The 27,229-nt window shown below is 55.4% G+C and overlaps 1 protein-coding gene across 3 annotated transcripts in view; it reads left to right on the forward strand.

The window, feature by feature from the left end:
• The first annotated feature begins 2,640 nt into the window (after window positions 1-2,640).
• RET (ret proto-oncogene) overlaps window positions 2,641-27,229 on the forward strand; it is a 51,908-nt gene continuing 27,319 nt past the window's right edge. For 2 of the 3 annotated variants that reach the window (XM_009009486.4, XM_054242275.2), the window contains exons 1-2: window positions 2,641-2,903; window positions 26,504-26,767. In XM_009009486.4, the coding sequence (XP_009007734.1) occupies window positions 2,825-2,903; window positions 26,504-26,767 (343 nt within the window). In that variant the 5' untranslated portion in view covers window positions 2,641-2,824. Of the gene's footprint in view, window positions 2,904-19,277; window positions 19,524-26,503; window positions 26,768-27,229 lie in introns of those variants that run through there. The other variant, XM_054242274.2, reaches the window with a different exon arrangement.

Genomic DNA, 27,229 nt, shown 5'->3' on the forward strand with positions numbered 1-27,229 from the left:
TGATATCCCAAAGTACTGGTATTACAGGTGTGAGCCACTTAGCCTGGACCCTGAACTTTTCTTTTTTAACACAGCTTTTTAGGGAGGGGGAGCCCGGGATATGTGTCTTCATAAAAGCTGACCTGATAATTCTCCAGAGGGACCTGTGGGCAGGGGCAGGGAGCACCAACCACCCTGCAATGTGCCCTCCTCCAGTTCCCAGAGAGCCCATGACCCTCAGCAGGGTCATGTGGCCAGGGTGCGGCGCCCAGGCCCAGGGAGGCCCGATGGCTGCAACTTCTCAAGGGCTTCCTGTTTATCGGGCACTGGGCTCTACCCTCACATGCACCCCTCTTTCTATCTTCACCTCTTCTGAGAGGGAGATGTTTATAGCTGAGGAAACTGAGGCTTAGAGAGATGACTAAGGGGAGCCTAGAAAGAGACCAAAGCCCCCTACAGGCCCTTCTCACCCCATAGACTGAAAGAAGCCAGGGCCAGGCCTCCTGGGCAGCCACAAACTGGCACGTCTGCTTTGCACCCCACCTGGTCTCCACATTCCCTTGTGAGACCACAGGGAGTGGCCCCGCTTCCCCTCCCCTCCGCTCAGCAAGGAGCTCCTTCCTGCTGCCTGATGTTCTGAATCCTGAGCCCACACCCAGGCAGGACTGAGTCTCCTCTTCTCACAGTCCTGAAGGCCAGCAGGCCCTGGGCTTCACCTCTGTCCTCTACTGAGCTACCCTTTAGTCAGATCCCTGCGTGTGCACATGGCAGGGAGATATGCATCTGTGTGCATGTGTGTCCGTGTATGGGAACACAGGTGTATCCATGTGTACAGGGAATACCCATGTGAGGGCCTTCCCAGACCTTTTTCCAAGGAGTAGAAGAAACCGTTTCGTGGTGTCAGGTGTTTACTCGGGACCCCCAAGGGTGAGGATGGAGAGAGAAAGAGTGGAAGGGCCTAAGGTAGGCCAGGCAGGAGCACAGCCCCAGGCCCCTTGAGGATGGCCCCTTGAGATGGCCACACAGAGCCCAGCCAGACATCAGTGTCAGGAAAGGGCTGGCCAGGGTGGTCCCTGGGAGGCACAGGGACCCCTTCCCTCTTCATTTACCTAGGCAATCACAGGAGCTTATTTATAGCCAAAAATGTCCCCAGCCCCTCCCTCCTTACCAAGTCCCTTCCTTGGGCACAGGCGTGAGTATACAGCCTGGGTAGCCACTGGCATCAGAAATGGGACGTGTCTGCACCCAAGGGAACCCCTTGTGGCCAACTCCAGCTCCATAAACTGGAAGGGTGTGGCAGGCAGCCAGGATTCAATGGCCCAGAGTGGCTCTCCTGGGCTGGCAGGCCTGTGCCCTGGCCACTTACCCCTCTGCAGGCCAGGACTGGACATCACAGTTGACCTAGCGCAAGCCAGTCTCTATCTTGGCAGTGCCCCCTCCTGCCTGTGAGGGTGACTTCACTTTGACTTCCTATCTGCAGAGTGATGAGAAGATCACTTATTCAGCCCTAAGCTCAGCCAGGCAAGAGGGTGGGGTTCTCCACACAGCAGGCAGGATCGGCTGGCCCAGGGGTGCCCTGGGCCCAGGTTCTCTGGCCCTTCCTCCTCAAGGGCCCATGGGCTTCCCTTCCTCCATCCCTTTGTGCCTAGGTGAAGGCCAGACTTCAAAAGGCAGCCGGTGGATTGGGGGGAGAAGGAAGGACTTTCCCACCGATCACACATCCAACCTCACCTGCAAACCCCTTTTCATGTCCAGTAGCTTCTCCCTATTAGAGGTGAATGTGTTTATGCACATCATTTCATTTTCATCATTTCTTTGGGGGAAAATTGGATTATTTGGGCTCCAGTTCCTCCCAGCTACTCACTCTCTGACTCTTTCAGCCCCACATCCTGAGTTCTCCAGTGTAAGAAGGACAAGGGCCACCAGCACCAGGTCTCTGAAAGACGGCCGGAGCCAGCTTCCTGTTCCCTAGGGTTGGGCTAGTACTAGCGGGGGGAACCACAGACTGCCCGTCCTGGACCCAACCCTCTCCACTACCCAGGATGTTGTAAGAGGCTATTCTGCCCCTCTTCCCTTGCTCAGCTCCTCCCCACCTCCTGCCTCGGGCCCCAGCAGAGGCCGCGTTCCCACTGTGCCTCCTGCCTCTGGGAAATGGCGCAGCCTGCGCTCCTCAGAGAGCCTGGAGGCGGGGCGCCCTTCTCTGAGTCCCCGGTGTCGCATCCCGAGCCAGTCGCCCAGACCTGCATCCCGCGTGGCATCCCTGCCCTCTCTGTGCAGCGGAAAGGGCGAAACGTAAGGACCGCAAGCGGGAGCACCGGGTAGAAAGAGCGGTTCTGCGTGCAGAGGTCCGCGGACCCGGGCTCCGGAGGTCCCTCGCACCGCGCCCCTCGAGGTCCGCACCAGCTCCTGCCGCGACCCGTCCGGCTGCACCCTGCTCCCGCACCTCGCTCCTCCCCAATCCCCACTCGGCCTGCGACCCGTGTCCTGCACTGGGCTCCTTTGCGCGCCGCGCCCGGTCCGCACCCCGTGCAGCCCGAGCTGGCACAGGAGCCCCGCCCCTGCCCGCACCCGGCCCCGCCTGGTCCGTCCCCGGCCCGCCCCCGCGCCGCCCTGCCCCGCCCCTGCCCGCTCCTCCGGTGCAGCCGGCGCTAGCCTAGCTTCAGTCCCGCGACCGAAGCTGGGAGCGCAGCAGCGCTAGTGTCCCGGAGCCCGCGCCCAGACGCGCCGCGCCCTCAGTGTCCGTCGCGTCCGCCGAGCCCAGGGCGGGAATGGGGCGGCCGGGCTGAGCGCCGCACTCGCCACCCAGACCCGCCAGCTCCAGCCGCGGCCCCAGTGTGCACGGGCGATGGCGAAGGCTACGGCGACGTCCGGTGCCGCCGGGCTGCGGTTGCCGTTGCTGCTGCTGCTGCCGCTGCTCGGCAAAGGTGAGTCCTGCCGGCCGCCGGCGCCCGCAGCGGCCAGGGCGAAGTTGGCGCCGAGCAGCTGAGCGGCCGCGTTCAGAAGCGCCTGTTTGCGTTAGGCAGCGGGCTGCGCGGTCGCCGGCCACCCGACCTCTGCTGGGAGCGCAGTGGCTGCGGCGAGCGGTGGACAGGGCGCCTCGGGCCGGGGCTGGGCGGGTCTTGGGTGGGAGAAGAGCGCCGGCCGGGCGGCGGAGGTAGGTGCTCAGAACCCAAACCACAGCCGCAGGTCTCACCCTGGCCGCGCCTTGCGCCTTGCGCCAAAGCCGCGTCCTGGAGCAAACCCGACAGCCGTTTCAGGGCCGGCGTGGCGGAAGTCTCAGAGAGCCTCGAAAGCCCGCGATTCATGCGGGGAGTTCTATTTTGGCAGGAGACGGTTCAGCCCTGGTTTCCTTTTCCCGCTCCGCGTCCGTGCGTTCCTCCCCCAGCTCTGCAGTTCTGGCCAGCCGAGGGATTTGGAGGCTCTTTTGAAAAGATTGTATTTTCGTCTTGCGTTTTTGCCTCCCTAGTCGTTAAGCGTCTAAAAACCGTGGTTTCTGGGGTGGCTCCCCGCGAGAGGCCGCCGTCATCCGCGACCCACCCGGCAGCCTTGGAGTCGTGTGGCGTTGCCTGGCAGAGATACTGAAGATGCGGCCTTAGGAGGCTCAGGGCCAACACTTAAGAAAGCTTTTGCCCTGCTTGGGGTGAGGTAGGGAGGGGTATGCACCGCCAGCCAGCCTCGGTGCTGGGCCTGGTGAAACCGCAGGTGCTTAAGGATCCCAGCATTAGGTGTGGCCTTGCAAAGATGGTCATCGACTCCACCCAAACCCTGGCAGTATGAGCCGCAAGGCTGTGGAATTTTTGACCCCTTGGCGTGCATTTCAGCGTCCCTCAAACTGGCCCTGACTTAATCCCCTCCAAGTGCTTGTGTATGGACCAAGGTTCCCTCTAAGAAGGCAGGAGTCCTGGCCACCCTCCCTCACTCCTTATAAAGGACTTTCTCTCCTCGGAGCCTTTAGGAACAGAAGAAGTCATGGTCGGTCATCCTGGCCAGTCCCTGCACAGACTGAATTTTCACATGCTGAGGTCAGAGTGGGTCCCCAGTCCACCTAGAGAGGCACAAGGGAGAAGCCCTTCCACTCCTATCTGTTCGGAGTGTTGGGACTCCAGTCCCAGTGCTGCAAGGGGAAGACACCGGGCAGAAGTAAATAAGGTGCTCTGATGCTGTATTTCGACTCTGGGCTGTGACTTTGGCTTTGTGGTTGTGGGCATGGGGTCAGGTGTGAGCAGCTGCTGGTGTGTTGGGCAGGGGATTTCCCCCCACCCTTCCACAGCCTTGTGTTCAGTCAGGGTGCCCAGTGAGGCTGTGGGGGCCAGGTTCTGGGGGCTGGCCTTGGCACTCAGCAGGCATGCAGGTAGTTTTCCATGCACATACCCCTGGCACACAGACAGCTTCCCCAATCCAGAGATCGTGAGCCCCTGGGCCCTGGGATAACCTGGACACCATAGTTGGTGGCACTGGGAGAGGAGAGGCAGCCCCACTCCCAGGAGGAGACAGCTGGGGCCTTTGGAGAGGCCTGGGTGCTCTTTCCCAGGAGCCACAGCTCTGGAGGTTCTAGCCGAACTCTTGGAGCTGCCCAGGATCGCCCCAGTGAGTCCCAGGATTCTCCCCAACCACCCCACGGAGACAGCTCGGCCTCGAGCGCCCTCTTGCGGAGGCTGCGTTTTAGTGGCTGGGCCTGCTGGCAGCGCATGGGCCGGGTCTCTAGATGAGGGCCCTTCCCCAGCTCACACACACACCCTCACACTGGATCACCATCAAGACACACTCCTGCCCCTTCTCACGGCACTTGCTCCCGAAGCTGTAGACATGCACTCTGTGGCTCCTTCACACCGTGCCTCACCCAGGTCCACACAGGGACTCCAGCCCCTCTCATCACTCACACACACACAGGGACTCCACGTGTGTATACAGGAACACACTCCTCATACCTGAAACCAGAGTGAGAAACTCTCCATCTAAAAGTTACATTTATTTAAAAGTTGCTCTTAGAGGTTTCTGGCATTTGACTGCTCAACCCAGATGTGGCTGTCCCGTTGCTTGCATGAGGAACCTGGTCTCAGCTTCTGGGGCTCCCCCAGGTCCCAGGCTGACCCTGCACCTCAGCTGCCCACAGCTCCTCAGCAAGGCTCTTGTCTGTCTTCCTGGCCTGGCTTTTTGGGTCCCATTTTGCAGCAAGAAAGGACCTTCCCTCTCTGTCCCCGGGCCCCAGGGCCTTCTGCTCCCAGCATGGAAGAGCTGTGCACTGTGACTTGGCAGAGCCCCGGTCCAAGCTGCCAGACCACCCTCTGCAGAGGGCTTGGGCAGCGTACCTCAGCCTGCAATACCAGGTGTGGGTGCAGGCAGCTCAGGCCAGGAGTGCCGCTCCCCCTGCCTCATCCTTTTCCTCCTCCCCTTTCTCTGGCCAGAGGCTTCACCAGGCCCACCAGGGGCCGGCCTGCTTTCTCTTCCACCCCAACTCACTGAGCCTATCTGGCTTCCAGGAGCTGCCTGCAGCCCTCACTGGTAGGCTGGGCCTGCTGGGGTCCTGCAGTCAGAGAGCAAATGGGGAAGTGCATTGAGCTGATTCACTAAATTGCCTTTATTCTACAGAATCACTTAGGGACAGGCTGAGGAAATTGCCGTTTCCTTGGTGGTGTGAAGAAAATGGGATGCATTCACCTAAGTTGGGAGCTAATGGCCTTTTAGCCAGGGGAGGAGAAAACCAATTAAAAATTACGGTATCTGTTAAAATGGAACCAGGGGTGCCAAGGGGAAGGGAGGATCCAGAAGCTGCCATCTCCCCTAAGGCCTTCCCCCTCTGCAGCCTGGCTGAGGACGCCCCTCATCTTAACTGAATAAGGCTAATACCAGCAATAGCACCCCACAAGGGCTCACAGTGCACTGCTTCTGTGCTGTGCCCACTCATTTAATTTCCCACAAGTCTGCAAGGGTGGTGGCCTTGGCCCATTTCACAGGTGAGGAAACTGAGGCTCTGTCGCCTATGGACTCGAACCGGTGTCAAGGATGCAGGACCTCACCAGAGTTGGTCCTGTGGCTTGCTCCAGCCCCTTCTCTGGGCCAGTGGTGTGGGTCCAGGGTGGGGCTAAGGAGGGCTCCCAGGGATGTGGCCCTGAGCCTGCCCACCAGTGGTGAGTCTCCCTGCCTCAGGCTCCAGGTGCCCTCAGGGCATCCCAGCCCAAGTCCCAGAGTGACATGTGGCACCATGCACAGGCACTGAGACACTCTGGGTCTCATCAGCACTGATGTCTGGGAGTCCTGTGGGTCTGGGGACAAGCACCAGGCATGGCTGTGGCAGCGGAAGGGCCATATGTGCTCCATGGATGGCAGGAAGACATCTCACTGCCGGTGGTGGTACAGGTGTTTGGATGAGACACCGGGCTGAGGCCCTGGCATCGGATGGAAGCTACTGTGCTGAGGACAAGGGTGCAGGGACCAGGGATGGGGTCTGGGCATCAGGGGTGGGGGTACAGCTCTGTTTCCTCATGCAAGACAGGGCCTTGCTCCTCATACTCCTCATCTTCCCCATCCTCCAGGACAGCCTGAGAGAAGAAAGTCAAGAAACCAGAGCAGAGTGGAGGGCAGCCCCCAGGCTCCCTGCTCCCCCTCCTCCTCCCCTCCTGCAGAGGCACTTCCTTTTCACTGCAGGAGTCCCTCTCCTGGGAGTGGAGGAGGCTGCTTCCTGGTGTGGGGTTATGCTCCCTCCCAGTTCCCTGCTGTGCCCTCTATCTCCCCCACCCTCCTCCTCAATTGTTTTTCAGCCTAGTGACTTAATAGTAACAATAATAGTAGCAATAAGAGTTACAATAATAGTAACAACAGCAGACTGGGAGCACTCCTGAGGGAGCCTCAGCTCCTGCTGGGCTGCTCTAGGGCTGGGGACCCAGCCCCAGGGCCCCTTGACCTCCAGAGCAGTCTTGTGGTGGGGAGAGACCCTCATCAAGGAGACCCTGTGTAGTGACTCCCACGAGCATATGTGGTGAGGGGCGGGGACTAGGGGATGATCACCGGGCAGGGAGCGTGCCTGGGTCATGGTCACAGAGGAGGTGATGGCACGGGGCTGTCTCTCCCTGCCCGTCTGCACCTGGGCCTGCCAGAGGCGTCGCACATGCTCCATGGGGTGGGGTCTTTGGCCACTAGGAGGCTGCCAGTCAGTGGGACTATGAGAGGTCAAGTTGGAGCTCCCTTGGAGTCCATGACCCAGGCACTGCCTCCCTCGTGCCTGGGAGGGGAGAAAGCCCCAGGCCCACCAGAGCCCACCTGGCTCCCCCACTAGAACAGCAGCCTGGGTGGCCCAGGGTGGAGGCGAAGCCTGGGGGATTGAGTCTGTGCCCCCTGAGGCAGGCTCTGCCTCCCATAGGGGAACTTTGGAGGATGGGCCCTCTCCTGACCAAGGCTTTGGGACACTTGGCAGCCTCTGGGGTCCTGCCTTACCTCTCTGCTTCGTTCCCCCTTCCCTGAGATCTGGAGCCAGGCCTGGGCACATGGATGGGCGCTGAGAGATGCAGCCTGGACCTCTATGGAGCTCTGACCCCACAGCTGTGTGATCATGGGGGCCTCAACCCCGCTCCCCTCCATTCCCCAAGCCTGGAAGCTGTGAAGCCTGGGGATCCCTGAGCTGAGACCCCAGGTATGGTGGGCCTGGGCAAGAGCAGGCAATGAGGTGTCCTTGTTCCTGAAGCTCCTCCTGGCTGTGCTCCAGCCCTCTGCAAAGCCTGGGGCAGGGAGATGGTGCCCGCAGGACCTTAAGGACAGCAGTTCAGGCAGCACCTGGCCCTGGAGGGAGCAGGTGGCCAGCTCCGAGCAAACACCACTGTTTGCTTTTGCCTCAAGGGTGGTTCCACAGAGTACAGATGCCCAGGAACCACCACAGAAAGGTTGCTGCTGCACCTGGACAGGTGTGCGTCCAGCTGGTGGACTGGTGGGTGCAGGCTTTCCTCCCTGATACCAGGGATACCTGGAGGACCTGAGGCTGGGGCCCTGTGCTCAGGAGAGAGCCTCTGGCTCCCCAGGCCCTAGAGCCCCGGTACCCCCTCCCAGTTTCGGAAGCTGCAGCTGTGCTTCTGCTTCTGGCCCTTGCTCCTCTGTGTTGCTGATATCTATGCCCTGCAGGAGCCAGGGTTCTAGGGAAGCACCCAAGGGGCAGTGTGGCCCCAGGGCAGGAGCAGTACAGTGACCACCAAGCTGTTTCCAGTTCCTTTGTGTGCCTATGACTCCAGAGGATTCTTGCCCTTGTGTTCCTGAAAGGAAAAAAAGGAAACGTAATTTCTAGAATTTAAGTAATGACCGAGGAGATGCTGGGGGAGACGTGCACTCTGGGGCTGGGACCCGAGGGTGGGTGAGCTGGGGGGTGCAGCATGAGCTAGCACAACTCCAGAAGAGGGGAGAGGGCTCACTGAGTTTCTTCCTCACACTTTTCTTGCCAGTGAAACTGATACAAACCTGGCAACTCATGCTGGGCCAGGGGCCAGGGGCTCCCTCCTGGTCTGCTCCCCCTGCTGCTCCTCCACCTTTGCCTGTAGGGTGTCTGCCACCCCAGGGAAGCCTGACACTTAGGTCCAGTGGGGGTCCAGGTCCGGCCCTCCTCACCCAGGAAAACAATAGGGCTCACAGGCTCTCGGTGACTTGGGCACATTGCTCTGCCATCGTGAGGGGCCAGCCTGGCTGTGGGACCCATCACCAGTGGGCAGCCCTCAGGTCATCTCTGCAGGTGACTCCTCTGGCAGGTCACATATAGGATGCCCTACAGCACCTTGAAAACTCGTGACCCAGGAAGGCCTCAGATTGTCTTTGCTCCCCTAGCCTCCACACCCCCTATATCTGCAGGGGCAGGTGAGTCTGTGCTTGATGACAGGAACGTCCCAGTCTCAGAGGCTTAACACTATCCACTGTGTCCTGCTTGTGGCACACCCTGGCATGGCCCTTATGCCCTGGGATTGGTGGCCACAGCTCCCAACCCGTATGCACAGCTGTGTGCACAGGAGGACACAGTTTCGAGGAGGCTGAGACTTGAGGAGCTTTGAGGCCTGGGAGGGGCCATTGTCACTTTGCCTGTGTTCTACCCAATTGTGTCACATGGCCTGTCTCACCACAGGAGGCTTGAAGTGCAGAGGACACGGGGATGGGGCATGCAGGGGTGCACCTGCACACACTCCTGCCTGTCGGCTCTCCCACCCTTGTCCTGCTCTACACAGCAGGGGCTGGTGGTGGGCCCAGCAGCTAAGGGGGAGGGAGGGAGAAACAGGGTGACAAATAATTATGGGTTACTCTTTTTTAATCGAGGCAAAATTTATATAACATAAATTTAACCATTTATAAATGAACCATTTGGTGCATTTCGCACATTCACAGCATTGCACAGGCATTGCCTTAGTTCCAAAACATTTGCATCACCCAAGAGGAAACCCCATACCCATTAAACAGCTGCTTCCTGTCCCCAGGCAACCCCAGCCTGCGTTCAGTCTCTTACTTGGCCTGTCCTGGCACACTTCATCTGCTGGACTGTTGTCTAGCTTCAGTCACTCAGCATATGGTCTTCAGGGTTCCTCTAGGCTGTGGCATGTGTCAGCCCCTTCCTGTGAGGGGTAAATAGTGTGCCATCACCCATTCATCTGGGGACAGACCCATGGGTGCTTTCCAGCCTTTGGCAATTATGAAGAATGCTGCCAGGGGCATTCCTGTCCTGCTTTGGATAGGGACACCTGAGTCCCTGCTTTCAGTTCTCTTGGGTACATACCTGGACATGAAATCCCTAGGTAATTCTGTTTTATTTTTTGAGGAACTGCCAAACTTTTCCACAGTGGTTGAATTATGTTACATTCCCAAGGGTTGCAATCTGTCCACATCCTCACCACCTCACATTATTCTGTTATTCTCTGGTTCACGTCTCACTCTGGCCGTGCAGTGGGTGCACAGTGCTGGCTCATTGTGGCTTTGGTTTGCCTTTCCCTGGTGATGGCGTGCTGGGCACCTTTTCCTGTGCATGCTGACCAGTTGCGTGTCTCTTTGGAGAAGCATCTCTTCAAGCCTTCTGCCTGTTGTCTAATTGGGTGGCCGTCTTGCTGTACAGCTGACTTTGCTGTCACATCTGCACTGAGGGCTGCAGAGAAGCAGCTTCATCCAGGAGTTTCATTGTCAGTGCTTGAGCCCCAGGTCCCTTGTGAGGAGAGTGTGGATTTGTCTGATTCCTCATATGGGCATTGAATCACCACCACCTTTGGGGGCCATGAGGACATTCTCAGAAGACCTGGACTCTGAGGTCGCATTGAGCACAAACATCCTGGAAGCCATGGTGCATAAGAAGGGGCTGCCCAGGAACCACCCTGTGAAGAATGGAGGAGGGGGAAGAAGCCAGGGGACCCCCACCCCACTGACAAGATGAGACTCGGCAACATGGGAACCCAGGGCTGCCCTCTCTCGCTCACCCTCAGCCCCGACTCTAAAAATAGTGGATAATCAGATCCGCTTAAGTTGATTATCGTCATTGCCATGGTGTGATGTCATGCTGGCGGGCCCTGGGGCAGTTTTCTCGGCACAATGGTGGATGTGCCTAGGCAGCTTTAGAGGCCGGCATGGGGCCAGGAGGTCTTGGCCCAGGGGTGGCAGGCAGCCTCTGTGGGCTCCTGCGAATCTGTTTGGTGGGGATGGAGCACTGGCGTCCATAGGCAGGCGCTCTGTGCTCCCAGGGAGGAGTTCCTGTCCCCATTCGCAGCTAGGGACAGAGCCAGGGAGGCTGAGTGCCCAGTCCTGGCACACAGTGGGGAGGCACAGGGCCTTGTGTTGGGCCACTCTGCCCTGCCTTTTTGTTCCCCCCTGCCACTGAACTCCTTCCTGCCTCATCATTGGTGGCCTAGAAGGACACTTGTAGTCCTAATCCTGTTTTGGCCTCATGTCCCTCACACCCCATGGGCCACCTAGGCCAGACCCTGCCTTGATTTCCATCTTGCCCACCTTCCACCCTTCATCCCCTGGCCAGGAGCTTGTTCTGTGAATGCTCCTGCACAGACATCACGTGGACCCAAAGGGCCTGAAGACCTTGGCTGAGAGGAGCTTATATTATCAGTGCAAACCTCTCATTTTACACTTGGGGAAACCAAGTCCCCAAGGGAAGTGTGAGTTGTCAAACGTGGGGGCAGTGTCAGGTGAAGGCTTGGTACTGCCTCCATGGGCATCCCCGTCCCTGCATGGCACCCCCAGCCTTGGGTTTGGATTCCTCTTCACCCTTGATGTTGAGGTCTTTGCTCCCAGGACCTGGATAATAGCATCCAGATGCAGGAGGTGCCCCCACATTGGGCTGCCCTGGGGCATATGGATTGGTGACTTGTCTGGCTCCAGGTCTGTACTGGGCTGAAACCTACTGTCTCACAGGCTCCTGTCTCCCTACCTCCAGTCTCCACCAGAGCAGACCCTCAAGTCTTTTTTGTGTCCTCTCCCCAGGGAAAGCCTAACTTCTGCTCTGTAGTTCAAGACAAGGGATGGTAGCTCACCATGCCCCAACTTCTCTGCATGACTGTCACTGAGCAGAAAAGCCCAGGCCAGACTGCAGCTGAAGTCCTAGCCTCTGTATGGCCTTCAGCAGGGTACATAACCCTGCTTTGCCTCATTTTCCTCCTGTGTGAGATGGGAATCCTCATGGTCCTACCTCTGACAGTAGTTTTGATGCAGTGGGTGATGCGGGTAAAGCACCTGGCGCAGACCTGCTCGTCAGGAGTGCACCATGGATTGTCACTGGTTAATGTTTAACTGGGATGAAAAGGGGCTGGAGGAGGGAGAAAATGGGCAAGACAGTCTAGGCTTGAGGAATTTGGGCTGACAGATTGACTTAAATTAGCATGTGGATGTGCTCTGAGTCACTGCTTTGCTGAGTGCATGGGTACAGTTGCCCAGGTCAGAAGCACGAGGGTTAAAGCCAGTGGTGATGCCTTGGCCCTGTCACCCCAGGCCAGGGCCAGTGAATGATGTAGTCAGCTGGGGCAGACTCTAGAGCCCTGCAGCCAAGGGGGCCAGTGACCCTCACACGGTCATCTACAGGCCACTTGGGTGGCCAGTCCTGTTACAGCCAGGCCTTGCCCTAGGAAATAAATTAATTGTAACCTAATTGGCAGTTTCCTTTGCATAGAAGCCGGAAGCAACTGCCAGTGAAGCTGGTGATTAACTCCACAGCAGCTGGGAAATCGCATTTGGGCAGGAGCGCCCATCATCTTGGCCAGGCCCCTGCAGCTGGTTTGGGTGGGGTGTGGAAGTGTGTGTGGTGGCCATCATGCAGCTTAGGGCCTGGGCCCCTCAGAGCAGAAGGCTGGGTCTGTGTGCAGAAGGTAGCCCTGGGGTGGCAGCTCCCCCAGTGCCCAGTTACTGACCTCCTTCCTCCAAACCGCAGCCATGCCCAGACCCCTTCCCCACCCACAGCAGAAGGCTGCATGACTTTTAGGGGTGTCATGCACCCCTAAAAGGAAAATTCTGGGTCCCAGTTTCTAGTGTGGGATGGGGTGAGTGATGTCTCTGTTCTACAGCATGGGCTCAGGCTGGGTGTATGAGAAGAGACAGGGAAGGAGGGCTGTGCCTGTGCGTGCGGGGATGGTGGTGCCTCCCAGGCCAGGGCCGGTCCCCATCCCTCCTCTTCTTTAGCTGCTTTTCTCGCTGCTGGCCACCCTGCCCAGCTGGAGGTACAGGAGGAGAGGTGTCTGAGGAGGTCCTGCACTCCACACCAGGTCTCCTGCCCAGCATTTTGGAAGAACATATTTTTAAGTCTGGGATTGAGGCTGTACTCCCATGATGGTGACTGGTGTCACCACTGGACACCGGGGAAGTAGCTGCCCTTGGAGTTTATTGAGTGCCCAATATATGCACTGAGCTGTTCATCCATTTGCAAAGGCTGGTATTTTCTTGATGGTTTTACAGGTAGATGCTTAAACTCAGCACACTAAGAATGGGACAGGCTGCCAGATTTTTCTCAAAGGAGGTATTAGCTTGTTAGTGAGTACAATCAGGCCAAGGAGCCAGGGACTGATGCAGTGTGCACCTGAAGAAGGGCTCCTATGGAACCCAGTTCCCAGAGCCTGCCCCAGGCCTTTCCTTCACACCTGCTCTGTGCTGGGGATCAAGCAGTGTTACAGATACAACAATGGGCAAGACAGACCGATGGTGACCCTGTGGGTCTTCACAGCCCAGATTTCCTCCCACAGGTAGTGTAGGTCAAACCTGGCAAAGCTACTTTCATTTGGAAGTGTCAGAATGCCAGCAAAGTGATGAGAGTGATGGGGATAGAGGTGAAATGCGGGTAGTGCTGGTGATAGTGATGGTCATGGTGGTAGTGGTGGTAGTAGCAGTGCTGGTGATGGCGATGTTGATGGTGGAAGTCATGATGGTAAATGGTGGTGGTGGTGGTGATGGTGAAGACGGTGGTGGTGGAAGTGATGGGGATGTTAATAGTGGAGATCATGATGGTGAAGGTGGGGATGGTGGAGGCGATGGTGGTGGTGATGGTGGTTGTGGAGGTCATGATGGTGAAGGTGGGGATGGTGGAGGCAGTGGTGGTGGTGATGGTGGTTGTGGAGGTCATGATGGTGGAGGTGGGGATGATGGAGGCGATGGTGGTGGTGATGGTGGTTGTGGAGGTCATGATGGTGAAGGTGGGGATGGTGGAGGCGATGGTGGTGGTGATGGTGGTTGTGGAGGTCATGATGGTGGAGGTGGGGATGGTGGAGGCAGTGGTGGTGGAGGCAGTGGTGGTGGTGATGGTGGTTGTAGAGGTCATGATGGTGGAGGTGGGGATGGTGGAGGCAGTGGTGGTGGTGATGGTGGTTGTGGAGGTCATGATGGTGGAGGTGGGGATGGTGGAGGCAGTGGTGGTGGTGATGGTGGTTGTGGAGGTCATGATGGTGGAGGTGGGGATGGTGGAGGCAGTGGTGGTGGTGATGGTGGTTGTGGAGGTCATGATGGTGGAGGTGGGGATGGTGGAGGCAGTGGTGGTGGTGATGGTGGTTGTGGAGGTCATGATGGTGGAGGTGGGGATGGTGGAGGCAGTGGTGGTGGTGATGGTGGTTGTGGAGGTCATGATGGTGAAGGTGGGGATGGTGGAGGCAATGGTGGTGGTGATGGTAGTAGTGGAGGTCATGGTGCTAATGTTAGTGGTGGAAGCAGTGGTGGGGAAGGTGGAGGTAATGGTGGTGGTAGAGGTGGTGGTGGTGATACAGCCATCTTCAGTGAGCATTTGCCTGGTGCCAGCCACTGTTCTGTCAACTTCACCTGCATTAATTCCTTCCAGCTCCCAACACTCCTCTGTGTTGGGAACACTTTGTTTCCATCACCCAAGGGGAGTCCATAGCCTTGCCTGGCATCCACAAGGTTGCCCAGCCTTCCTCTTCTTCCCAAGTTCATAGCCTCATGGCCTGGGGAGCTGGCCTCTTGTCTCCAGCCAGCATTCTCCTCCAACTCTGTGCTGCTGCTGTTCACCAGAACTGCCTACACCTCCTGTTGCTTTTCCCCTCCTCTCTCTCTGGGTGTGCCCCTGAATCCCCTCCTCCCCTCCCGTCCTGCTGGGTACTGGCTCCTGCTTGTGGCTGCTGCCCCAGGCAGTCCCTTCCCTTTAGCCTCCCATTGCCCATCTGTGGCTGTCTCTTGGTCAGGCATATTTTCAGAACAGGCAGCATGGGCAGCCACCTTGGCCTCTCAGCCTGAGCTGGGCACTCTTCTCCACCCAGGGCTGGGTCCTTTAGATGGGGTGGGCAGTGTCTGCTCAGCAGAAGGCTGTGATGACTTCGCCAGCCTAGCTGACCCAAGGGAGGGTGCACATGGGTGCCCCAGTCAGCTCTCCTGACATCCCTTCCAGGGTCAGGTGTCACAGTGTCTCCAGCCTTAGCATATAATGCATTTATCCAAAAGTAAGGATTTCTTGCCGGGGAAAGGGCTGACAAGCTGCCTTTTTTCTTGGTCAACAAGCATCCTCCCCATGAGCCCAGGACTGTGTGTGGCTGGGAGGCCGTCAGCATGTGTGTGTCCATCTGTCCTGTCTGGCTTGCAGGCTGCCAGGACAGCCGCTCCTTTCGCTGCTCAAGTTAGTACTCAGGACCCAGTTGCTGTCACCTCTCCCAAGGCATGCAAGCGGCGTGGGAAGTGCATGTTTGTTAGGGGACGTTGTCAAGAGGTGGAACCAAGGTGCTCCTGCTGTGTAACAGGGCCAACAGTGTTGTGTTGGGGAGTCTGCCCCCATGGGCAAGGACACACCACACACTGGGAGGCATGGAGTACATGTGGCCTGTCCCACATGCTCAGCACCACCAGAGGTTGACCAGCGGGACCCTCCTCTGGCTCATGGGCAGGGCATCTGGAGGAAGCCACCACTGCTGAGAGCAGGTTGAGTGCATGTGCAGTGTCTGTCAGCCTCATACTCTTGTTATCATCAGACAAGAACCCTGAGAGTTAAGGGAGGCAAAGGCCAGCAAGGTAAAGACTTGGGGCAAAGGTCGGGGCTGGGCAGGAGCTTGTTCAGGACAGTCGGCAGGACTCCCACAGGTGGAGAGGACAGGGGCAGCCTTACACCTGGGAGCCCTGGGCCAGGTTGAGCAGATTGAGCACCGGGGCCCGGAGTGAGGGGCTAATGGCAGGGGCACGCAGGCAGTCACACATACCAGGCTGTGTATGGGGGAGGGGGAAACATGGCAGGGGCACGCAGGCAGCCGCACATACCAGGCTATGTATGGGGGAGGGGGAAACATGGCAGGGGCACGCAGGCAGTCACACATACCAGGCTGTGTATGGGGGAGGGGGAAACATGGCAGGGGCATGCAGGCAGCTGCACATACCAGGCTGTGTATGGGGGAGGGGAAATTGGACATATGTGACCAGGTCTAGGCTTGGCAAAGGGCTTGGAGAGACACCTGGGAACTGCTGTGTGTGGTGGCTGCTCTGGGCAGGGGTGAGGCTGAGGGGCCACTGAACCTCCTGAGTTAGAGGTGACGAGAGCCACCCCCAATGCAGGGAAGACACAGGGAATTGAGGAAGAGAGCAGGACACCAGGCAGGGTGCAGTTAGTCATCACACGGAAACCAGCGTCCAGTGATGGCTGCCCAGAAGGCTCTTGGGTTGGCACCTGGGTTCGTGTGAGGCAAAGGGAAGGGCTCTGCGTCAGAAGGCGGCTGAGACTTGGCTGCTGCTGGGCACTGCCCCGGCTGCTGAGACCTCGAATGGGTCCCTGCCTTGCCCGAGCTCTGTGCTAAGCCTCGTCCTCCTGGGGTACAGGCACCACCAGGTGACTCTCAAGCCAGGGCCAAATCATGTGCCACGGGCCCCTCCCACATCCAAAAGCAAAATTCCATTCTGCAACGGTGTTGGTGTAAGACAAATATAATCCAGGCCACTTTATTATTATTATTTATTCCTTTTGTTATATTTAGTTCATCCTTTTGATTTTAAAATTAATTAAAATGAAAACTTTTTTGAGTGCCCAGGCACATGCATTAGCGGTGCCGGTCAAGAGTAGAGGTTCCTCCTCTGCCGGCACCTGGCCCCCTGTGACCCTGGCACTGAGGGTTGGCATGAGTGGCCCAGCCTGTGTGAGCCCTCACGCCCGCCTAGAGATGGCGTGCTCCCTAGCCAGTCAGGGCGCTCCCGTGCCTGGATGCCGTGGCCTCATGAGTGGCCAGCTGCTGAAGTGGGAACCATAAGAGAAACTGGCCGTGCCTAGGTGTGTACCTGCCCCAGGCAGGTGACCAGGGCAGCATGGCGATGCCAGATGGGGCCAAAATCTTCATGCTTCTGTCTGACCTTGGTTCTAGCTGAAGATTTAGCTGCATGCACGTCTTTAAAACTGGAATCCCCTGTAAGAACCAAATGCACGGACAGCCAAAGAAAGGACAGATGAATTGGGCTATATCAAAATGTAAAAATTCTGTGAACCAAGGCCACAATTGAAAGAGTGAAAACACAGCCCATGGAATGGGAAAAAAAAAACTTGTAATTCATAGATCTGATAAGAGTTAATCCAGAATCTATAGAGAACTCCTCAAACTCAACAACAGCAACAAACCTGATTCCGAGAAGAGCGGTGGCTCACGCTTATAATCCTGTGGGAAGCCGAGGAAGGCAGATCACTTGGTCAGGAGTTCGAAAGCAGCCTGGCCAACATGGTGAAATCTTGTCTCTACTAAAAATACAAAAAAATTAGCTGAGTGGTGGTGGGTGCCTGTAATCCCAGCTACTCGGGAGACTGAAGCAGGAGAATCGCTTGAACTCTGGGGATGGAAGTTGCAGTGAGCCGAGATGCAGCACTGCACTCCAGCCTGGATGACAGAGTGGGACTCTGTCTCAAAAAAAACAAGCAAACAACAACAACAACAAAAACAAGCACAGGGCTTGGATGAACATTTCTCCAAATAAGATTTACAGATGGCCAAGAAGCACATGAAAAGATTCTCAGCACTGCCAGTCCTTAGGGAAATACAAATCAAAATCACGGTGTGATACCACCTCACACCCATTAGGATGTCTAGTATCAAAAAATAGAAAGAACCAGTGTTGGTGAGGATGTGGAGAATGCCTTGCGCACTGCTGGAAGGTAAATGGGGAAGCTGCCGTGGAGAACAGCAGGGAGGCTCTTCAGAGGTTAAACCTAGAGCCAACTTTGGCTCCAGCACCTCTACTTTGGATACACACAGGAAAGGAAGCAGAAGCAGGCGGGATACATTTGTACATCCCCGTTTTCAGCAGCATTATTCACAGTAACCACAAAGTGGAAGTTACCCAAGTGTCACTGACCAATGAATGGATGAGCAAAATACAATACAGACATACAGTGGAATATTATTGGCTTTAAAAAGGAAGGAGATTCTGCCTCATCCTACAGCATGGATGAACCTCGAGAGCATTATGCTAAGTGAAATCAGCCAGGCACAAAAGGACAAACACTGTATGATTCCTCTTATATGAGGTCCCTACAGTGATCAAATTCGTAGAGACAGTAGAATGGAGGGTTCTAGGAACTGAGGGAGGAGGGGAGGGGGATTATTTGTCTCATGGGTATAGAATTTCAGTTTTACAGGATAAAAGGAGTGCTATGGAAGGATGGTTTGCACAGCAGTGAGAACGCACTTAATACCACTGAATTTTACACTTAAAAGTTTTAAGATGTTAAAGTTCATGTGTATTTTACCACAATTTAAAATAACTTTTAAGATGGAGATCTCTCTTTATATACACTTCCAAATTTGTTATTTACAGTAGAGCCTCCCTTGATGGTGTTTTTTTTTTTTTTTTTTTTTTTTTTCCTAAAAGTAAAGTTATAGTCCTAGGCAAAAGCAGCCTCCAGCGGGGACAGAGCCAGGACCCAGGTCTGTGCAGCATGCTGCAGGTGGTCCCCACCAGGCGAGTCTAGCTGGCAGCTCCGGTGCCCAGGGCTCCTCAGGCACCGAGAGATCATTTCCTGAGCTGAAGAGGAGTGGTTTTGTTCTCAGCCTCAGGCTTGTTTGCTCAGTACAGTGGCTGGCCCCACAAGGCTGCTGGTGCACTCGTGGGCACTGCGTGTGTGCACAAGGCATCCATATAGCTCTGTCCTGCCACTGACAGCCTGCCTGTGGCTCCAGTGTCCATGAGACCATGTCACAGTATCTCCCCATCCTCCCACCCCTTCCCCACCCCAAATTCTGACCATTTCCCAAACACACCCAGCCCTTTTACACTCCTGTTTATTAAACCATTGTACTGGCTTTTTGATTAATTGATTCATTAATTGGTTCATAATTCATTTATTCTCCAGCTCACGGAGAGTGAGTTAGCAGATGTGGTGGAAAGGTGGTCACCCTGTAAGAGTGAGGAGGAAGTGAGTTGGAGGCCAGAGGGGGCCCTGGGAGCCCTGATGAGGAGCTATGTTTTATTCTGCAAGCAGCAGAGTTAACACAGGGCTCCACAGAGGGTGCCATGATCCAATAGACCCTGGCTGCTCTGTGCAAAGTGGCCTGTGCTGCCCAGCATGTGGTCCAGGGTTGGATGGTGTTGGCAGAGGGGACTTGGGAGCTGGGGTGGAGGGTCAAAAAGAAAGGGCTCTAGGGACTGAGGTGAGTGACCTGTGCAGTGAGGTAGGGCCATGCCGTGTTGAGATGGGGAAGAGTTGGGGGCAGTTTGGGGTGAGGAGGAGCCAGACTGGGGCAAAGGAGTGGAGGGAGCAAGGCATGGAGATGCCCAGCTGGCCCCGGGCCAAGGTCTGGGCTGCTGATCAGCACACTGCACACCAGCACAGAGACCGGGTTAACAGCCCTGGGCCTGGATATGGGCTAGCCAGTCAGCAGCTGCCACCATCTGGAGGACAGGCTGCAGAGGAGGAAACCAGCCGAGGTGAGCAGCCTCGGTAGCATCGCAGCGATGCCAGACAGCACCAAAGATAGAGGAGGTCCTTTGAGCAGCTGGGAGAAGGTGGGATACCTAGGAGGGGCCTGCTTGAGCACGAGCCCTCAGCAGCAGTGAGGCCGAAAGACGGGAGCCAGGAGGAAAATAGCTGTCGACGTGGGACTCTCCACCCAGCAAAAATGTGCCTTCCATGAATGATGCCAAAACACAAGGCAAGAGTAAAGCCGGGTGCAGGCTCCTGCTGGTGGGGGTGGGACGCAGTGGCAGGTGGGGAGGCGGGAGGGGCCAGGCGTCCAGTTCAGCAGGGCCACAAGCTCCTGGGTGTTTGTTCAGGATAAATGTTCTGTGAAATGTATTCTTTATACATGTCAAATATTTAACTATAGTAAGAAAACATGAGTGGGAAGTGGGAGGGAAGCGATGGGCAGGGGGCAGGGTAACAGGTCACATCCTGAGAGGATAACAGTGCTCAGCGTGGGGTTGGAGGGACCCCCACAGGGACAGCTGGCCTGGACTGTGGGGACTGCCTCTTTCCACCTCCAGCCCCCAGGGAAGAGCCTTGGGGCCTGTTTCCCATTCCCAGGAAAATGATTGCATTAGGAAATCATCTCTTAAGGAGATTCTGCTGGGTCATAATAAAGCTGTCATCTGCATGTTCTGCCACCCATCAAGGGCAAGCATGGGGCTGGCGTCGCATGAGGGGGTCTGCAGAAAGGGCCTGCTCTGCACACATGCCCTGCATTGCTGCTGATTCACACAGTTCAGTTGTTGTTTTCTTTTCTGGAAGTCCCAAATTTTAGCCTTGTGCTGCTGTCCTAAAGAAGTTTTCCATCATCTGGAGCTCCATTCGTGTTTCTGTGGCAGGGTCACCATGCCGTGGCGAGGGTGACCTACAGTGCCCCATCAGAGCTGCCGGGTGGATGGCAGTGGGGAAGTGGGAGACCAAGGGCCACAGCCAGACCATGCTTAGTATGTGTGCACCAAGGGCATGGGAAAATGTGTGTGCTTGGGTGTGAAAGTGGGTGTGCACCAGTATGAGCACATGCATGTGCTTGTCAGAGCCAGACTGGCCGTGTGAGAATGTGTGAGCTTATGGGAGAACAAATGTGTAGCAGTGTGTGCCCTTGTGGAGTGTAATGATATGCATCCGAGAGAGTGAGTGTGTGAGAAAAGGAATGCATGTGTGCCATGTGTCAGTCTGGATCTGACCAGGAGACAGCCCCACGTGGTCCCTGAGACAAGAGCCATAACATGAGAGGCACTAAGCTGTGATGAAAGAGGGCCGGGGGTTGAGGAGAGCTCTGTGGGGCACCCTTGGCTGCAGGTGAGCACCAGGGAAGAAACCCCCTTCCTGGGGTCAGAGCCTGAGGGAGGAGCTGGATGCCAGGCCAGGGCTGCTGTGCAGGTTCAGGGCTGGTAGGAGGCAACCCCTTGGGGCACAGGAGCTGAGGCTGAGGGCTGCAGGAAGCTGATGGCCAGGCTCAGGTGTGGGCTGCACCAGCGACGAGGGACTACATGCTTTGGGTATGCCCTAGAGTGGAGCACATGCTGTCTTGTGCGCTGCCTGGGCAGCAGGACCCAGAAAAGGCTGGTATAATGATGGGAGACAGGAGCAAGCCCTGGCCTGTCCCAGCATTGCTCCAGCTCCCTCCACACATGAAGCTTGGCCTTGTGCTGCCTGTAAAGGAGCCTGCTCCAGGACCAACTGGACCTGAGAAAGTGCATACCTGGACAGAGAGTGTGGACTAAGGTTTGTCTGCATACACGCGTGTGGACGAGGGCGCTTGGGACTGGTCCCCTCTGCATCCAGATGAACAAATTAAACAGCCCAGCCAAGTGTGGATCATTGGAAACATTCTAGCACTTCACTCTGTGAAACACGAGGGCCGAGTCTTTCCTGCTGAGGTGGGCAGGGTGGAAGCAGATGGCATCTTGGGTAGGCGTGCCTCCATCTCTGTTTTTGTCTCCTGAATGCCCTGTGCATGCACATGTATACACACACTCATGACACACTACACAGGCCTTGAAGGTTCCTAAGGTCTCTCTGAATGTGAGCAGAAACTTGGGTCTTTGGCAAGCGTGTGGTGAGAAAGCAGGATGTTCCCCAACCCTGTCCTGCATGGTGCCAGGGCACAGCCAGCCTGAGGAACCAGAACCACAGTGGGGAGGTCATTGAGTGTTGATGTGGGAATCTTCTTGGTTTCTCAGACAAGCGACACTGCCATTTGCACCGTCAGCAGGTGTGGTGTGTGCCGGGCCACTGCAGTGCTACAGAAGTACAGGGTGGGCCCAGCCCTAACAGCCAAAGCTGTCCAGGCAGACACCTGTGTGCTAAATGTGGGGGAGGATTCTGGCACCACGTGGCATTTGGGCCCTGAAGGCATGGGGTGGGAAAAGCTTTGCAAGTCCTGCTGGTGACCTTCCCATGATGCGGGTCTCAGTCCACGGGCCCAGCCTTGGTCCACAGACCAGGTGGCCCTGGTAGGCAGAATGGCAGCAGCAGGATGGGTGCCAGTCAACAGGGCCCTGGACCTCCTGGCAGGCTCCACACCTGTTGGCGCCGGACTTCCACCACCACTTTCTTAGCTGTTATTCCAACCCCCAAGACACAAAACCTCTCAGTGTTCCCAGCTGTTTGACTTGGTCAGGCTTCTCACCTCTCAGCCTCAGTGTTCTTATCAGTGAAATGGGTAGTGAAGGGATCTGCACCCATTGGCTATGAGTCTGCCGTGAGAGGCTCATGATGATACACCCATGTGCAGAGGTGCATGTCTGGCTGCACCTGCACTGGTCGTTCCTCCTCTCCCTAGTATGCCTTCCCCAGTTCAAAGCTGGGGAAACTGAGGCCCAAGGAGGCCAGTGATCTACAGAGGCTGTACAGCCCGATGGTGTCTGACCAGCAGCTCCTCCCTGGCTCTCCCCTGTCACTAACCCACCACGATTGGCTGCATCATTTGTGGGACACTTGTTCTCGAATTATGAAGAATTTCAAGACTATAGCAACAGAGCATTAAACCAAGCATGAGACCTCTGAGCAGGGCCCACTGGGACTGCCCGGCTGCACTCCACTGAGGCTGGCCCTGCACCCACCTCCTCAGTTATCCCACCTTGGACCATGTGTTTTTCCATCTAGAAGTGCCTGTGACAAGCAGGAACATTGAGGCAGCTGTGCCCAGCTGGGTACCCAGAGACCACCTGGGAGGCATTTTAAGTGCATTTAAGTCTGTTTCTGCTCACAATCATTGCCTGACCCACAAATCCCTTTTGGCAACAGGGAGACCAATTGGGATTGGGCCCCACACGATCCTGTAGGGATAGGCTCCGCCAGATGGGAGCAGGAAGGCTGGTTCTCTCCTGCGCACGTGGTCTTTGTTGGCGGTGGCTTTAGGGAGCCCAGGCCTGTCCTACCTCCAGTCCCTGGACCACTGAAGGTGCATGTACATTGCGGAGGCCCCAGAGGAGCACCTGTGGGATTCCCAGTCTGGATCTGCTCCTGCAGCAGATGGGGTGCCAGGGCCCACTCTTCTGCAGCCTGGACATCACCAGAGCCACCCCATAGCCTGCCCAAGGGCAAAGAGTTCTTATTGGGAAGACCAGGGCAAGAGGTGTGTGTCTCAGAGAAAACTAGACCCGGCAGAACTGCGTTGCCTCTCCCGACCTCAGCTCAGTCAGCCCCTAGAATCCCCTCTGGGGTGAGATCATCCACCCTGCCACCTATGTGGATAGCCCAGACATGGAACACCACACGGGATTGGGAGGAGGCTCATCAGGACCCAGGGCATCCGGCCCCACCTTGCCCTATGAGGCCACTGTGAGTTACAGTCTCTCACCCTCCTTGTCACCAGAAATGCACCACCCCCCCACGAAGGGCGCTGTCATGGGAGCCATGTTCCTATGTGCAGTGAGCACTTCAAGAGAAGCCTTCTCCTGTTTTCCCAGGGTGGGACTCCAGACGTCTCACCTGTTCTCTTCCAGTCTCCACTTGGCACTTGATTGTTTCCCAAACCCAGGTGTCCTGGAGGAGCCCAGTGGCCCCAGGGCGTTCTCAGCTGATGCTGCAGGCCCCGCCCTCCAGACCCCTCAAGCAGCAATCGTCTGGGTGGAAACAAACTGATGGAAAAGAGATCAATTACGTTCAAGTGCAGTATTTCCTTTTTCTTTTTTCTTTTTTTATTTTTTGAGATGGAGTTTCGCATTTGTTACCCAGGCTGGAGTGCAATGGCGCGATCTCAGCTCACCACAACCTCCGCCTCCTGGGTTCAGGCAATTCTCCTGCCTCAGCCTCCTGAGTAGCTGGGATTACAGGCATGCGCCACCATGCCCAGCTAATTTTTTGTATTTTTAGTAGAGACGGGGTTTCACCATGTTGACCAGGTTGGTCTCGATCTCAGTATTTCTAATGTTTGCTGTGGATGTTGGTATTGTTTGTTCATTCTAGAGTCTATTTGTAGATTTTTAATGGATTTTAAGCATTTTTTGCCTATTTATCCATCTTTTTAAAAATTCATACTAATTTTTATTGTGGAAAAATATACACAAAAATAAAATTTACAATGTAACTATTTTTGTTCTCTGTTTTTGTTTTTATTTTTTTTTTGAGACGGAGTTTTGCTCTTTTTGCCTAGGTTGGAGTGCAATGGCGTGATCTCAGCTCTCTGCAACCTCCACCTCCCGGGTTCAAGTGATTCTCCTGCCATAGCCACCCAAGTAGTTGGGATTACAGGCATGCACCACTACATTCAGCTGATTTTGTATTTTTAGTAGAGACAGGGTTTCTCCATGTTGGTCAGGCTGGTCTCAAACTCCCTACCTCAAGTGGTTCTCCCACATCGGCCTCCCAAAGTGCTGGGATTACAGGTTAGAGCCACCGTGCCTGGGCTTGTTTTTGTTTTTGTTTTTAAGATGGAGTCTTGCTCTGTCACCCAGGCTGGAGTGCAGTGGCTCAATCTCAGCTCACTGCAACTTTCGCTTCCCGGCTTCAAGCGATTCTCCTACCTCAGCCTCCCAAGTAGCTGGGATTACAGGCACCCACCTCAATGCCTGGCTAATTTTTGTATTTTTAGTAGAGATGGTGTTTCACCACATTGGCCAGGCTGGTCTTGAACTCCTGACCTCGTGATCCATCCACCTCAGCCTCCCAAAGTGCTAGGATTACAGGTGTGAGCCATCGCACCCGGCCTCAATGTAACTATTTTTGAGTATACATTTCAGTGGCATTGAGTACATTCACACTGTTGTACAACCATCACCACCACCATCCCTGAACTTTTCATCTTCCCGAGCTTAAACTCTATCCCCATCAAAGACGAACTCCCCATCCTCTTTCCCCCTAGCTCTGGCAACCGTCTACTTTCTGTGTCTGTGAATTTGACTACTCTGGAGACCTCACATAATGGAATCATGCAGTGTTTGTCCTTTTGCGATGGGCTTATTTCCCTTAGCATAATGTGCTCCAGAGTTATCAGTGGTATAGCCTGTGTCAGGATTTCCTTCCTTTTATTTTTTTTTTTTTTTTGAGATAGAGTCTCACTCTGTTGCCCTTTTGCCCAGGCTGGAGTGCAATGACACAATCTCAGCTCACTGCAACCTGCGCCTTGCAGGTTCAAGCCATTCTCCTGCCTCAGCCTCCCAAATAGCTGGGATTACAGGCATCAGCCACCATGCCTAGCTAATTTTTGTATTTTTAGTAGAGACAGTTTCACCATGTTGGCTAGGCTGGTCTTGAACTCCTGACCTCAAGTGATCTGCCCACCTAGGCCTCCCAAAGTGCTGGGATTACAACTGTGAGCACCCCCCCCACCCTGACCAGATTTCCCTCTTTCCTAAGACGAAATATTCCATTGTATGTATAGATCACGTTTTGTCCATCCGTTCATCTACTGATCGCCACTGGGGTTGCTTCCACTTTTTGTCTGTCGTGAATAGTGCTGTTGTGAACAATGGTGTGCAGATATCTCTTTGAGACCCGGCTTTGAATTCTTTTGTATGTACCCAGAAGTGAGATTGCTGGATCATATGGTAATTCAATTTTTAAGTTTTTGGAACTGCCTTCTCATTTTTCTTGATAACTGTATATTATTTTCCATTCCCACCAACAGTGTATATGACTTCCAAAAATTATTTTTAGAACTTTCTACTGTGGGAAATGTTAGCCACACACAGCAGCATAGTGCACTGCGCTCCTGCTCGGGCTCACCTGGCCACAGCTAAGGCCAGCATCCTGCCTTCTTCAAGGAGGCTGCACTAATGTCCACAGCACCTTCAGTGATTCATTTTTCAGTTATTTGGGTAAAAATTACATAAATAAGATGCACAGACCTTAGCTATACAATACTGACAAACGAATATGCCCACGTGATCTTCACCCCTATCAGGATATGGGAACTTCACATTTCCCAGAAAGTGCCCTGTGGCCTTTCCCTATCTGTCCACCTCCCCCCACCCCACCCCACCCACCACTGGCAGCCAGTCTGATCCATTGCCTAAAATCTATCCAGAATCTTGCTGTATGTGCTCTCCTCTGCCTGGCTTCCTCATCTTGGCATGATGTGTGTGTGGGATCCGTCCAGGAGTTTGCGTGTATCCATCGTTCATCTTTTTCATTGCTGGGCAGGATTCTGTGGCATAGCTCGACCACTATCTGCCTGTCCATCCACCCACCAAGGGCCTCTAGGCACTTGGTTTCTGTGAATCATCCAGTTCCAGTTCCCACTACACCATTTGATGGACGTATGTTTTTACTTCTCTTGTATGAATGGTGTGGAATTGCAGGGTCATATGGTAGGTGTATGTTTAGATAAAGAGTTATGACTTTCCTGTAAAGAGCTTTCTTCATTTTTGGCAACTGCTGCCTGCCCGCGTGGCTGGCAGCGTCTCCTGCCCTTGAACACTCTGGCTCTGGGTGACCTGTTGAGAAGCCTGTGTGGTTCGGGTGCCCTTCCAGCCTGGGTGATTGAGAACAGGCTTGCCACTGTGGATACTGCCTCCACTGTCTTCTTTCCTTCCTCTATTTTAAAGCAGTCCTTTTCTAGTTAGTGTGTAACTACACAAATAATTGAGTATTCATGTTCTCAGGACCGGAGATGAAAAACTCCTGCTAAGATAGGAATTTTAAACTAATGATTTTTGTTGTTGTTGTTCTTGAAGAAGCCTTATCCTCACCATCCTTCACTCACTTCCCTACTTCCCACAGTGGCACTGGGCCTCTACTTCTCAAGGGATGCTTACTGGGAGAATCTGTATGTGGACCAGCCGGCCAGCATGCCCTTGCTCTATGTGCATGCCCTGCGGGACACTCCTGGGGAGGTGCCCAGCTTCCGCCTGGGCCGGCACCTCTATGGCACATACCACACGCGGCTGCATGAGAACAACTGGATCCGCATCCAGGAGGACACCGGCCTCCTCTACCTTAACCAGAGCCTGGACCAGAGAACCTGGGAGAAGCTAAGTGTCCGCAGTAAGGGAGCTGCCCCCACTCCCATCCCCACACCCCACCCCACCCCTTCCTCAAGCCTCCCTCATCACAGCCGCTGACACTGAGGCTCGGGGTGGCTTCCCCACCACCCCTGGTGTGGAGGGCATCAGGGGTGAGGTGAGGCTGGTCTGCCTCTGTGTCCAGCCTGGAGAGAAGCCAGGACAAGTTTCAGGGCTGCCAGTGACCCTGGGGCTTCCTGAGGCTGTGGGGGTTTGGAGACACATGGGAATCCGGGTACACGCTTCTGCCGGACCTGAATTCCTCTTCAGTGGAGCTAAAAGGATTAGGAGATTTCTAGAGAGGGAGTAAGTGGGGCTGAAAAAAAATCCAGGGTTTTGATTTAACAAATGACCCGCAACTCCTTGGAGAAGCAGCGCTTCCCAAGGAAAGCCTGACTTACCAGAGCCCGCTATCCTTGTACCTGGCAGGGACTCACGCCTGTCC

The sequence above is a fragment of the Callithrix jacchus genome, chromosome 12 (genome assembly GCF_049354715.1).
Source record: "Callithrix jacchus isolate 240 chromosome 12, calJac240_pri, whole genome shotgun sequence".
NCBI lineage: Eukaryota > Metazoa > Chordata > Mammalia > Primates > Cebidae > Callithrix > Callithrix jacchus.